A 13,216-nucleotide genomic window follows, 5' to 3' on the forward strand; every position below is an offset into this window, starting at 1 on the left:
CACCCATTCACACACACACAAACACACACACACACACACACACACAGAGCATGCTGTCTGTCAGGGTGTCTGAGCAATCTGGCCTGACATCAGAGAGGCTGGCAGTTTCAGAGTGTGATGAGTGCCAGTGCTCACTATTAGTCCACACATTCATCTCATAGCAGACTCACACATTCAGTACGTCACAGAAGTGCGTGTGTTTGTGTGTGTGTGTAAATGTGTTTGTGGGCTGACCACAGTGGCCGAAGCCATGGGAAATTTGCTACGACGATGAGGGGAAACAGTTCCATCCACACATAAAGACACTTTTAAGCAAAGGTAAGTGAAGGTAAGAGAGACAGGTAGACAGAGATACAGCAATGAATGGCTAGATTGAAAATAGAAGAGCGAAAGACGGACAGACAGACAGACAGACCGACTGACGGGCAGAGAGCGGCAGCTCTGTACTTTGCATGAGTATATTTGCCCTAGCATCTCTAAACAGTTAGGAACAGATTCGGCACTATATTTCTACAGAGCAGTCATGTGAACTAGCCAATAGGACACACACAGACACACACACACACAGACACTGTGTGATGCATTATATAGATGTTTACAAGGTTACACAAGGTCACCAAGGCTTGAAAGGAAAAGTACTGCAAGAGAAGAGGACAGAAATGCTGCTTTGCAACCAATTGTATGAGTGCCTTAAACTTTAAGAGGAACGGTTCCCATTCGACTAAGCAGATGGGATGCGTTCTCACTTTCACCCACTCACTGTTGTCACCCACTCACTCTTGGTTCCTCTTGTTTTGCCTTTTTGTGTCTAAGTACAAGAAAAAAAAAAGTTGTTCTAAAGATGAGACAAGCGTGAACTGGGCGTAGAAGTGTGAAGAAAATGACGAAAGTGAGTGTGACTGAGAATAGAAGATGAAGAAAAACGCGAGCGAGTCAGAAGAGGAGAGAGCAGACACGGTGAAAGAAGTCTGCTGGATGCTACTGGTGAGGAAAAAGGAGAAAGAATCTAAGAATGCAAAATTATAACGCAGAAAACAAGGCAATGAGCAAAGCGAGAGGAGGAGGAGGAGGAAGGATCTTTGTATGTGTGCCAGAGGAGCAGAGGAAGCCTGTAAGACAGAGAGGGGATATCCTGCCTCACCGCCTCGCCACTCCTGCTACGTTTGCTTATGTCCGCTAACACGCTAACGCATAGGGTCCACAGGACACAGGGATGAATACCAGACCATGACACATACACAAGGGACTGCTCACAGTCACACACGCCGGTACTGCAACAACACAATAACATGTCTATTAATGTCCTGTTTACGCACAAAAAACTGAGACGGCACATCTGATCCATACAGTGTGTGGCTTCCTAGTCTGAGTCACAAATGTATGTGTGAATGAGAGAGGGAGTATTTTCAGTGACACTTATTTGGTGGTCTCATTCAGTGCTGATGATGCACACCATGAGTCACTGGCTTAAGCATTTGGGCAATTCAGCCACTTAAAAGGCTATCCATGGTAATAATATGAGTTTATCATTCATGTTAACTCCTGATTCCGGAGGCACAAATGTTAATCCAACAAAAACACCATTCTCTCCCGGGGGCGAATGTCACACACTCATCATGAATCACACACAGCTGAGAGCTGAAAAACACCATACTGCCATCTGGGGGAATGAGGCACGGGAAACAAATGAATTTGTGTGTTTTAAAAGGTACCGCTCTTTGTAGATGCTCCCTCACAGTGTTGACATTCTCAGCACACTTCCCAGGGGTATCCCACAGTGCTGTGCTGCAGAGGCTGGTTACCTAGTTACGGCGTGGTGTGCATACAGTATAGCAGCGATGGATATTATCAGCATGTGTGAGCGTGTTCACTTGTTTTTAATAATTGGTGCTTCTGTCGGTAGGAAACTGCACTTGCTACAGTAAAGTAGGATATACAGTAGTATGTAAATACAAATGTAAAGCATGAAGATACATGAGGAGAACATGAAGCAATTAACATCAGGAATCTTCACCCTAGACGTATGTGCTCATATTCGAGTGTGTGCTTGATTCTCCACGGGTAATTAATTTGACAGATAGATGTCTTTGTGACTCCATTCCTGTGTGTGGGTGTGTGTGGTCCCACAGAGAGTCGGGGAGGTTACACACATGACTGACTCCATAACTCAACTCCCTGGGTTGGGAGTCACCCCAGAGGTCAAAACAGGATTTTGAGTGTGTGCAGTCATTCACCCATTCCTCAATTCACCCTTTTCCCTGCTTTCTCCCCTCCTTTATCCCGTCGCTCTATCTAACGCAGACATTACTGTGAGCCATTGTAAGGAAATGTCCTTGGGTGGAGAGAAGGAGGAGGAAGACACAGGAGGAGGTGGCAGCTCTGTGTCTGTCAACGGGTTGATGGCTCATTGTGTGACTCGAATGGGAGAACGAGGAGGAGAATGCATGAATTTTTTCACTTTCATTTATGCATAATGTATATGCATTTGAGCCTTTCTGCTCATGTATGGATAATGTGCATTTATGTGTACGTTTAACACACTTCCCACTCATGTGATGTCTTCACTATCAAACTCACAACATAACCTAAAGATAAACCCCTCCAGCTGTCCCGGCACCGGACTGCACAACTCTTGACAGGTCAAAGTTAGGATCAAATATAGAGTAGGGCACGACATTAAACCCTAAATAGTGATTACTGCCTCGGTCCTGGTGATGAGCAAGGACATAATCTAGTCCACGCTTATGTCTGATCATCTTCCCAAAGCTACTAAACCACTCATCACTGTCCAAGGCCAACTCGGCATATGTCTCTCTGATTAGATTGGCCAAAGAGGATTATGCACTGTCTAAGAGTAGATGCAGCCGGGGTTATGAAAATGCTATTCACTAGACTGTCCAGGGGCATTAAGTAAATGGTGAGCATAAAATGTATAAACTGCAAAGCTGATTTCATACCTTCATTACTAAAGATTTGCTGACTATCCTAAAAGTGAATCATTATAAAAATGTGTTTCTCGAGGGAGGCTCTTTCTCTGAGGGCTCCCAAAATACATTAATCCTTTAAGTATATTCCAGTTGTATACTTACTGTTAATCACATCCAGTATGTAATAGTGTTGAGTGTAAAATAAGCAAAGACTTAAAAAAAACAAAAACTACTACTACCTTTACAGGCATTTCCACTGGCTATAAAATGTGCCAAATTCTCTCTGTGCCATTTTTACAATCAAAACTACAAGATTGGATACATTATGACATACTTGTGACTGATTTGAATCAATCAAATTAATTAAAACATATTATGTCATTGCTCTGCAATAGGACAAACCATTTTACTAAGAAGTAGAAAGTACAATAAATGTTGCTTTTCCTCACTGCAACTGAATTCAGCTTCATATTCTTCTGCAAAATAAACACAGCAGCTCTCAGTTATTTCTACACTGATTGTTTTCATCGATCATGAAATTTCCTTTTTTTTAAATTTTCCACAAAAATAAGATAATAATGTGTTAGGCTCTCTTACAAAACTACACACAAAGATAAAAATACACTTGTTTTTTGTGAGGTACTTTTGAACTTTAGAGCATTATACAGAGAGAATTTTCTGCTACTTAGCCTCCCTTACTGATATAAATGGGGTAGACAAAATTATAGAAACACACACTCACAAACTGACTGCGGCCACCAAAATGACCTTAAAGTTCATACAACACCTCTCTAAAACAGTTTTAATTACAAAAGTAGGATGTATTATTATATTAAGACTAAATTGAGGGAACTAGGGTCATTATGTAATTCAGTATAACACAATGCAAGTTGGCTAATTGCCACTAAAAAAAATTTTTTGGCTCACCTTGAGAAACACATCATGAAATCTCTGCTCCAGATTGTGTGACTATTTCAAAGGAACATTTGTCAATCCCACACTTGGAAAGTACAGTTCTTCTTGTTTTTTATCTGGGTGTGGGATGCTGTACAGTGTTTCATATCCTTGTTTCATATGCCATGAGTCCTCAGACCAGATGAAAATCATAACCTCCTGGAAGCATTTGTATAGTATGTGTAAGTGTGTGTGTGTGTGTGAGAGAAAGGGGGGGGGGGCAGAGAGAGAGAGAGAGATGAAAGAGAGAGAGAGAGAGAGCTGACGGACTTTGAGAGTGTCCGTAGGGAATATCAGGCCATACCCTCCCAGGGAGATGAAAAATGATACGCAGTCCACATCACATTTATCTTTCAAACACCATCTGTGTACTGTCACACATGCACACATCAGCACACATACACACACATGCTCGGACATGAACGCATGCTCAAGTACACCTCTCCAGAGAGCGACAAGGTCAGGAGGTCTGTGGTCTAATTGAAAGACCACATGGTGCTACAGTCACATTGAATGTTCAGGTCTTCATTAGGGTCTTGAATAGACGTAAGAACAGATTATGTTACTGCAGATGCAATCTAATGTGGGCATATGGAAAACATTCAATTTGTGGAAAACCACTCTTTTACCATAGTCAATAAAGACAACCAGAACCAAAACACATCACGGTGCCTTGCCTTGTGTCGTGTGTTCAACCACAGCATCTGTGGTCTTATTGTGCACACATTTTCTGTTTGTTCTCTTTCCTTCTTACACAAAACAAAATCCATCAACCCACTGACCTTATCAGGTCTCCTCTTTTCATCTCTCACCCTTCTCACTCTTCTTTTCCTTCCCTCCAAACTTTGCTTTCCTCCCAGTTTCCCTCCCTTCCTCCGCTTCCTAAATTACAGTTATTACGGTGTCAGTCCACCCTCCATGTAAATGTAGCTTCAGAGGAGTCTAAGACACTTTAGTTCTGTTTCTAACGCCTTCTAGGGACCAATTACAAGGCCACAACCATAGTCCCAAGACAGCCAGGCCTTTAAAGACTGGGGCTGGTCCACCATGAGATCCCCATCCCCCCTTTCCACAACCAGCTGGTTGAAACCTTCAAAAAGCCTTTAAAAGGTTTTATTTGCAAACAGCTCTATTCTGGTGGCTACAATTTCAGACAGGCCAGATCAATAGGATAGAGAACTTTAAGGTTAAACTAAGTGTTTGCGGCATAATATATGTTAAAAAAAATACTATTATTGTATTAGATGCACATTTTATCTCTCTTTTTTCTGTATCATCATTCTCTCAGAAAGAAAAAAGGGGAGATGCAGATAGAGCTCTTTTTTTTTGTCCAAGCTGACTCTCTGACGCTTAAGTTCCAGAGACTTTGCTGCTACAGTAAAAGCAAATAATAAAACCACAATTTAACTAAATGTATCACAGTAAATTGTAATAAATGTGTTAGTTCAATATATATTGCGTTGGATTAATCTGTCATTTTAATCTCACACTAAAAACGTTATAAGCAGGGTACCAGTAATGTTTGGTCAGGGATGGGAATGTTATCGCTGCGATGTCTGACACTTTGTATTAATATCTAATTGTCTTCATATTGTTTTATCGTTTGAAAACCAAGCAACTGATGACCAAATGTTGAAATCGTGGCCCGCTCAGCATTCACAGATAAATGCTCAAAGCCATTACCTGAGCATATCAGCAGTCAGAATGCTCATAATGAAAACGCTAACACGCTCATGTTTAGCAGGTAGAATTTCAACCATGTTTACCTACTCGCTCAAATTTGCTAACTAGCCTTAAACAAAGCAGAAAGCTGAGCCTGATAGAAATGTCGTTAGTTTTGCAGATATTTGATCATAAACCTGTTTATTAACCAACACAGCCACTAGCATGACAAAAACATTGTGTTTGCACATCCGCAACAAATTCAGTGTATAATGTAACCCTTTATATACATATATATTAATACATTTCATTAAGTTTAAGCAACCTTAACAGACAGAAAGGTAATATTTAGCCTTTGATCTCGTCTGCATGTTTATGTGTAGGATTACTGCGAAACATAAAACTGTCCTGATACTTTCTGATTACGCTGTACAGATGTGTAAAAGCTAGGAGATGTTGGCCATTAAAGTTTAACACACACTAACTCTGTACTGCACATTTCAAAGCCAGACAGCTGATCCCCTCCTGTGCAACTGACACCACATCAAAAAGAATGATTCACTAAGCCACTGATAAAGTCATATCTCTGAAGCACATCCACATCCCTCGACTCAGACTGACCACGACAATGCATGACTATAGCTGCGGGTGCAGAGCCAACCATTACTCAGAAGGACGGGGAGGGGGTCATGCTGGGACTGTGACTTTTTAGGTCAATGAAACAGGAGAGGAGGAAGCGCAAGAGAGAGAGAGATGGAGATTATGCGTGAGGGAAATAAGAGTTCAAACTCGTCGACAGCTCTTGGATGAAGCTGAAATCAATGTGCATATAATGCTCCCTGGCAGCGAGTGCCCCATTACATCCCATTACTGACCCACATCACCCCTGTCATCTTCCTTCATATTAGCATCCTGAGCCCATCTCTCTTTCCCATCTCTTCATCCAGGAACCACTGCAGTCAGCAGAGCCCCAGGCTACGACACACACAAAAAACCACCTAACTCCAAGTCTACTGCAGCCCACATATGGACCGAGGCTCAGCTGGTGGTGGGAATGTCTGTGTATATATACGGAGAAAGTAATCAGAGAAAAAAAAGGAAAAAACGAGACTGACGAGGCTGTAAGCCTGAAAAGTGTATTTCAGGTCTGATTCTGATTTCCTGCATACAGGCTTTTTGCTTGTTGACGCTTTAGGTCTAACTGCTAGTGACTTGTCTACCTACAGAAATTAATTTAAATATAAAAAGTGTATACAAAGTATTTAAAAACAAAAATATTACAATTACAACAATTATATTGATTAATCTGTCAATTATTTTCTTTGATTAAATGACTATTCAGGTAGTCCATAAAACATCAACATGAAATAGTGAGAAGTTCCACTGACAGTTTCTCCCTCCTCAGGCCTCATGAGTAGGACCGTGACAGAGACATTTGGACAAAGAATGGTTGTCCCTTAGTCTTCACTGAGTCTATTCAGGTTCCACAATGAGACCCAAAGGTCGGCCGTTGGCATGTCTTGTCTGACGCCATTTATGGCTCTTTCACAGTAAATGTGTCTGTCAGAAAGTAGGCATCCGTACCTGCCAACAGGGCTCTTGGCCTCTCTGCGCTCTGATGCTAACTGGGCAGACAGATCTAGACTACGTTTAGTCTAGCAAAAGGAAAAGAGAGAAAGGAAGAGTGATTATGTAAAAAAAATGTGGAAGTTTGGATAATCTATGTTTGACTACTTACCTAAGTGTCAGTGTGTGTGTGTGTGACAGTGGGTCTAACCTGGTGTGAGGTCATCACAACAGACTTCTATGGATCCAGATGAGCAGTCACTAAGTTCATCCAGTGAAAAATCGCTCTCCTGCACTCGCACCCTGTAAGAACATCATGGACACAGCCATCACACATCTGTTGCTGTACATGCAAATCACTTCAATATCACTGATTACAATCAAACACACAAGCTACTATGTATGACAGCAGAAGAAAAAGATGTGTGTAACCCTGATTTCCATAAATGCAAATCAAAGAAACAGAAAATCACTGATAATGCACAAAGCACTGGGGATAATTTCATCATTATAAAAGTATAATAAAAGAACTGAAGTTCTTGTCTTGATTGTTTGCTTTTTATTTTATAATGTATAAAGTATATTGTGCATTCAGTGATTCTGCTTTGAGAGATGAATTCTTTACGGATTGATTCATTTAAGTAAAACACCACACACCACTCAACACCGCACATCAGACACAGTAACACTGCATTTCTTTACTTACAAAATCACTCTTTCTTGTTTTTATCCCACATCGTGAGAGACTATGTGTGTGTGAGAGAGAACAATACACTGAGTCAGCCCAGAGGCTGGCAAGAGGACACTTTAACAATCAGCTCTGCCCCAGAAAACACAGTGTGTGTATATTTGTAATTGCATGTATCTCTTACACCAGCACGTATTCTGAAAAGATACCAAGAAGAATTAGAATTGAAAGGCACAATAGGCCTCTAGGGCAGGCTTTTTAGTATCTATTAGTGGGGAACTCAAAGTGTGTGTGTGTGTGTGGTGTGTGTGTGTGTCAGTAGAGAGGGGGATCATAAAGTGGTAGAGAGTGATCATATGATAATGACAAGAGAATGGTTGTACAATAGGTGTCAGTAATTGGGGGCTCATGATCGTGTATGTGTGTGAGTACAGACTGCTTACCTGTAGCTGAAGGGAGCCACAGTAGCCATGTTGACTCTGGGTGTGTGAGTCTCTTCAGATTCAGCCTCTTCGTCTAAGATTTGATCGTGCATAACAACAGCCACCTTTGACATTACTGGCATGGTGAATGTGATTGGTGGCAGCGGCAGGGGACCAGGAGAGGAGGCCGGGCTGCTGTCCTCAGGAGTCCCCATCTCCTCGTCTGATTGGCTGGTGGAGCCACTGTGACCTCTGATGGCATCGTAGCTCATCTGAGCGAAAGAGCGGAGGTTACCGTTGTTCAACATTGTAGACTGGGCCGGAAGGTTTTCTGGAGGCTGTTCCTCTCTTTGTGGCACGACCTCACTCGTTCCCTGGGCTACAGTGTTGGAGTTGTCTCCTCTTCTGAAGTGGAGTGGTGGACGCAGGTTGCTGGTTCCCCATGTTTGGTTCTTATTGGTGAAGGTGTTCCTGTTGCGATTGCCGTCATGTGGAAGCTGTGAGGGGACGTGAGGCAAGGTGGATTTTCCTAGATCCAGCGTGTCCTTGGAGTGAGGCGGCGGTATCCTGCGCTGGGTTATTGGGCTGTTGTAGGCGGAGCGTGACACCTGGGGAGCAGGTAGAGCTCCCATCCGTTTGAAGAGCTGACTTTTTAGGCTGGGGTCTCTCGTCAGGTCCCTGGAGGACAGCCCAGGGATGCTGGAGCTCCGTGGACATAGTAAAGGAGAGTGCGTTGGTGTGTGCGTGGGTGTGCGGGTGGGTGTGCGTGTGGGTGTGTGTGTTGGTGTGTGTTTAGGGGTCTGTGTTAAGGGCCTGGGTAGGTCAGTAGACCGGCGGCGAGTGTCTGCTTTGGGGGAGGAGGGCAACAGGCTGTGTGGGAGGGGGATTCCTGATGATGGAGGAGCCCGGGGGGCCGACTTCACATTGATACCCCCACTCATTCTGATGTACATGGAGAAACACAGGACAAAGAAAAATACAATGAGTTCAAAAGATGAACACACAATGAGTCACAAAAGCCCCCCACCCTCCGACCCCCCTCCACAAAAAAGATTGTTTATCCATTTTTAGGTTTATTACACTGTGTTAAAATCTAATCTAAAGTTTAATCTAATCAGGTAAACTACAATTTGTTGTTCTCGACACAGAGAAAGTTAAACATCCATGGTATGTGAGCATGTGAGTCAAGCACATATGACAACCTGAGTCATGGTAAAACCACGAGTTGAGCTTATTTTCAGAGAGGCATGGAGTGTCTGCGCAATCAAATTTGCCTGCTGGGAGTTCAAAACACTAACACAGCTTCACACACACGCACAGACACATGCTCACAGCGACTTCTAACAGCTGCTTTTAGAGCGTTATGTTCTCACATAACTGATTTTCTCCACATAATGAATTCACTCACACAGACTCTGACAGTCACCCAAACACACTCTGCTCTCTTACACATTACAGCTTCAGAGGAGGTATGGGATCATTCTCACCTGATTTGCTTTGATTCCAGATATTCAGTTTCTGTTGCCCTCTCAGAAACACACAGCCCTCCCAGAAACTCTAAAAGTCAGCTTGATATTCTGTGCGCCCTTCTGTTCCACCCTAACCACAGTGAATATTGGTCAAGTGACACATTTCATGTAACGTCACCTAATTTAACTACCTCGTGCTGCTCTGCTGAAGGGAAAGAGGACGGGGAGGCTGTGAAGCTGGAGGACAGGCAGGGAGGGAGGGGAAAAGGGAGGAAACAGCAAGTGTAGAGTGAGAAGGATAACAGCAGTTGAGAGAAACAGATAAATTGCTCTGCTATCCCCACAAAATGCCAGAATTTCACATGACATGAGTTTTTGGGAAATCTAACTTATTCATTTCAACATGTAAACAATATCTCAACAGTTCAGATTTATTGTGCTGTCCTAATTTCTTTGTGAAAATGCCTGCATATATGTTTTTTTAAACGTCTGTCTGCACAAAGAAAACATTCTGAGATTTTAACTGTGAATGCTTCAGTTAGACCTATAACCGTCTCACTTAAAAAGTGAACAAATCATGTTGCTGTCGCTGTTCAGACGCACAGAAGAAGATCACCAACTGCTCCGCTCACACATTCAACACATAAACATGTACATATTGCACATTTTCTGTCTTACTTTCTACTTCCTGTGCAGCAATTTTGCTTTGGAACAGTTTAGTACAAATAGATTTCATTATTATAATTATACACATACTCACAAATACGCAGATTTAACGCTTAATCCTACTTGCCCTTTCTTAAATAGCAGAAATTTAGCTGCCAGAAGATTTCTTGGGAAGCTGTCTTTAGTAAAGCAGAGATGTGTCAAATTAAGCCATCAAAGTCACGAGGATAAAATGTTGGATTATTTAATGGCGCATCTATCACAGTATTGCACGCAGTGTAATGTGGATCACACAAAACATACACACACACACACATTTTCCCAGCAGGAGAAAAGGGGTTGACTGCTTCAGCTCAAAAACTCACACACATACCCAGAAATAACATTTTAGTGTACAAAGGAAAGGTTAGCGCCTCTGTAGGAGACCTCCCTTTCACCTACTTATATTATCAGACACACTGACACAGAAAATGTTACCAAGGATGGGTGCTCTATCGTAGTTGACTCAGTGCTAATGAAGACCTGCGCAGCAGCATATAGTAGCAATGATGCAGCAGTAGGTAAACAGAGACAGATGTTATCATCCATCCTGCTTTCCTGTCATTTCTCTCACCAAATTATTCTTCCTCCTCCTCTTCCCTGTATCCCCCCATCTCTGTTTCTCTCTGTCTCTTTTTTCTCCCACTTTCTCTTGGGAGGCCAAGTCACTAATAAGCATCAGAATTTCAGTCTGATACAATTCCTGTTAGGATTTCCAGAAGCACAGGTGCAGTCTGGCTCTGTGTTTATCTGTATGGAAATTGGCTATTCCCTGGGGATACACTGGGGTCATACCAGTACTACTGCAGCCCACGTAAGGACATACCGAGGGTATCAGCTGTTGATGGGGATGTCTGCGTGTGTATATACTCAGAAAGTAATCAGAGAAAAACAATAAGACATTTCTGCTGACTGAAACCAACAGCTGTAAGCCAGTGAAAATTCCCTGATTCCCTGACACATAAGGTGATCTTTGTTAAATGTGTTGGGTATGTTCTCTATGTCATGTGTTCAGACTGCATACCGGCTTTAAAGACAAGATCGGTCTGTATCATTCTGTTACACAAGTGCATTTACAATAGTTACATTGTTTGTTGGTTGACGCTTTAGGTCTAACTGCTTGTGACTTGTTTAAATAAAGAAAGTGTATACAAAGTGTTTAAATACACACTTTTTGGTTTTAGGGTTTGGAAAAACAGTTTAGTAGTTAGTGCTGCAGTTAACAGTTTCCACAAAAGGGTCATGAAATAGTAGAACTAATGACAGTTCCCCCAAGTCCAAGCTGATATCTTCAAATTGACTAGCCAGTCCAACCAGTGCAAAGATATTACATTTGCCATGGCATTGTATCATATATACCAGAAAACAGCAGCATTTTTAGAAGCTGAAACCGGAGATTTTCTGGCATTTTTGCTTTAAAAACGAGTTAAACGATGGTTCCAGTAATGATTCTCAGTGAATCGAACGGCTAATCGATCTGAAGTAGCTATTTGCTTAACGCTCCATATATGAGCCTCTTGGCTAATTATAGTATGTGCACAATAGTGTTTATGTGACATTCATAGATACAGGTCTTACTTATGTTGTATTTAAGTAGAAAGAAGTCAAAACTAAGTGCAGTTTCGGATGACACATATTTTTAGTTTTTTGTTGGATTTGGTGAGCAAATGTGTGGAAGAATGCTATTACAGAGCATTTGAACAGCCCTCTCACTTATTCTGCAAGGATGGTACTGACATCTGCTGGATATAATGTGCAACAGCAACAGCATCAGCAGAGACTCTTCTTCCTTCAATCATCTCCTATTCTGTCTAATTATTTGTCTATCTCCACATAGTCAGGAGGTGAACTACATGAGGCAGTTAAGAACGCATTTCCCCACAGTCATACAAGACAGGTCAGGTATGTACTTTCTGCAAGAAGAAAAAAGAAGGCTAGCGTGGCAGCTGGCATTAGATGTTGGCTTCTAACTTCAAAATCACATTACACCATTTTAGCTCCTCTGTCCCATGACACACTCAGTCTGAACTGAGTTACTGTACTTCTGATCAAAGAACCATGCATACCCTCTCTCTCTCTCACATACACAGCCCCATCCCTATGATGAAAACCTTCTGACTCATCACAAAATCAATAAATGTGGTGGTAACACAGGCTTCTCTGTGAACTCAAGGACATTAGCAGAGCCTGTGTGTTTGTGTGTGTCACCCAGTCTGGAGAGTCTACAATAAATGAATGTAATTACCTCTATAATGACAACAACCAAACAACAGCGATAATGTGCGGTCATAAATCATTTTACAATATTCTAATGTCACCCAGTGGTGCAAAAAACACTCACACAATATGAGTTCCTTGAAAGTCACAGTTTTCTTAGAAGAAAGTCGCAGCAGAATAAAAATAACCACATCTAAAGCTCATAAACTGCTTATTATGGCATGTGCCAGATCTACTGTCTCACAGGAGTGTCTCACCTGACAGTGGGGTATTGGGTCCTTCGGTGTGCCGTTACGGCGAGCAGCTAGAGCCGGCGGGAGGGAGGTCACGCTTCTCCAACGTCCCAGGAACAATGGGCTGTTTTTTCCTGGATCACTGTTGCATCCTTACCACCGCCCTCCCATTGGTCCGCAGTGCCTCACTATTCATCAAGGCAGGAAGCTGTGACAAACGGGAACAACATTTTCAGCCAATCAGGGGTGCACGTACCGAGGTGACTCATTTTCAAAGTCACTTTCTTTGATTAAATCAGTGTTCTCATCTTTTGGCAGAAAACGTCATTTCACACACACACAGACACACATGCAAAATGTCTGTTTGCACAAT

The 13,216-nt window shown here is 42.3% G+C and overlaps 1 protein-coding gene across 6 annotated transcripts in view; it reads right to left on the reverse strand.

The window, feature by feature from the left end:
- The window catches only part of LOC118324075 (neuron navigator 1-like), a 77,927-nt gene extending 64,908 nt beyond the window's left edge, over positions 1-13,019 (reverse strand). For all 6 annotated transcript variants that reach the window (XM_035656212.1, XM_035656211.1, XM_035656210.1 and 3 more), the window contains exons 1-3: positions 12,868-13,019; positions 8,241-9,161; positions 7,321-7,412 (exon numbers count right to left, since the gene is read on the reverse strand). In XM_035656212.1, coding sequence (XP_035512105.1) covers positions 7,321-7,412; positions 8,241-9,160 — 1,012 coding nt within the window. In that variant the 5' untranslated portion in view covers position 9,161; positions 12,868-13,019. The remainder of the gene's footprint in view (positions 1-7,320; positions 7,413-8,240; positions 9,162-12,867) is intronic.
- Between the last annotated feature and the right edge of the window lie 197 nt (positions 13,020-13,216).

This window comes from Morone saxatilis, unplaced genomic scaffold (assembly GCF_004916995.1).
Source record: "Morone saxatilis isolate NCDOM2014 unplaced genomic scaffold, NCSU_SB_2.0 Contig15, whole genome shotgun sequence".
Taxonomy (NCBI): Eukaryota; Metazoa; Chordata; class Actinopteri; family Moronidae; genus Morone; species Morone saxatilis.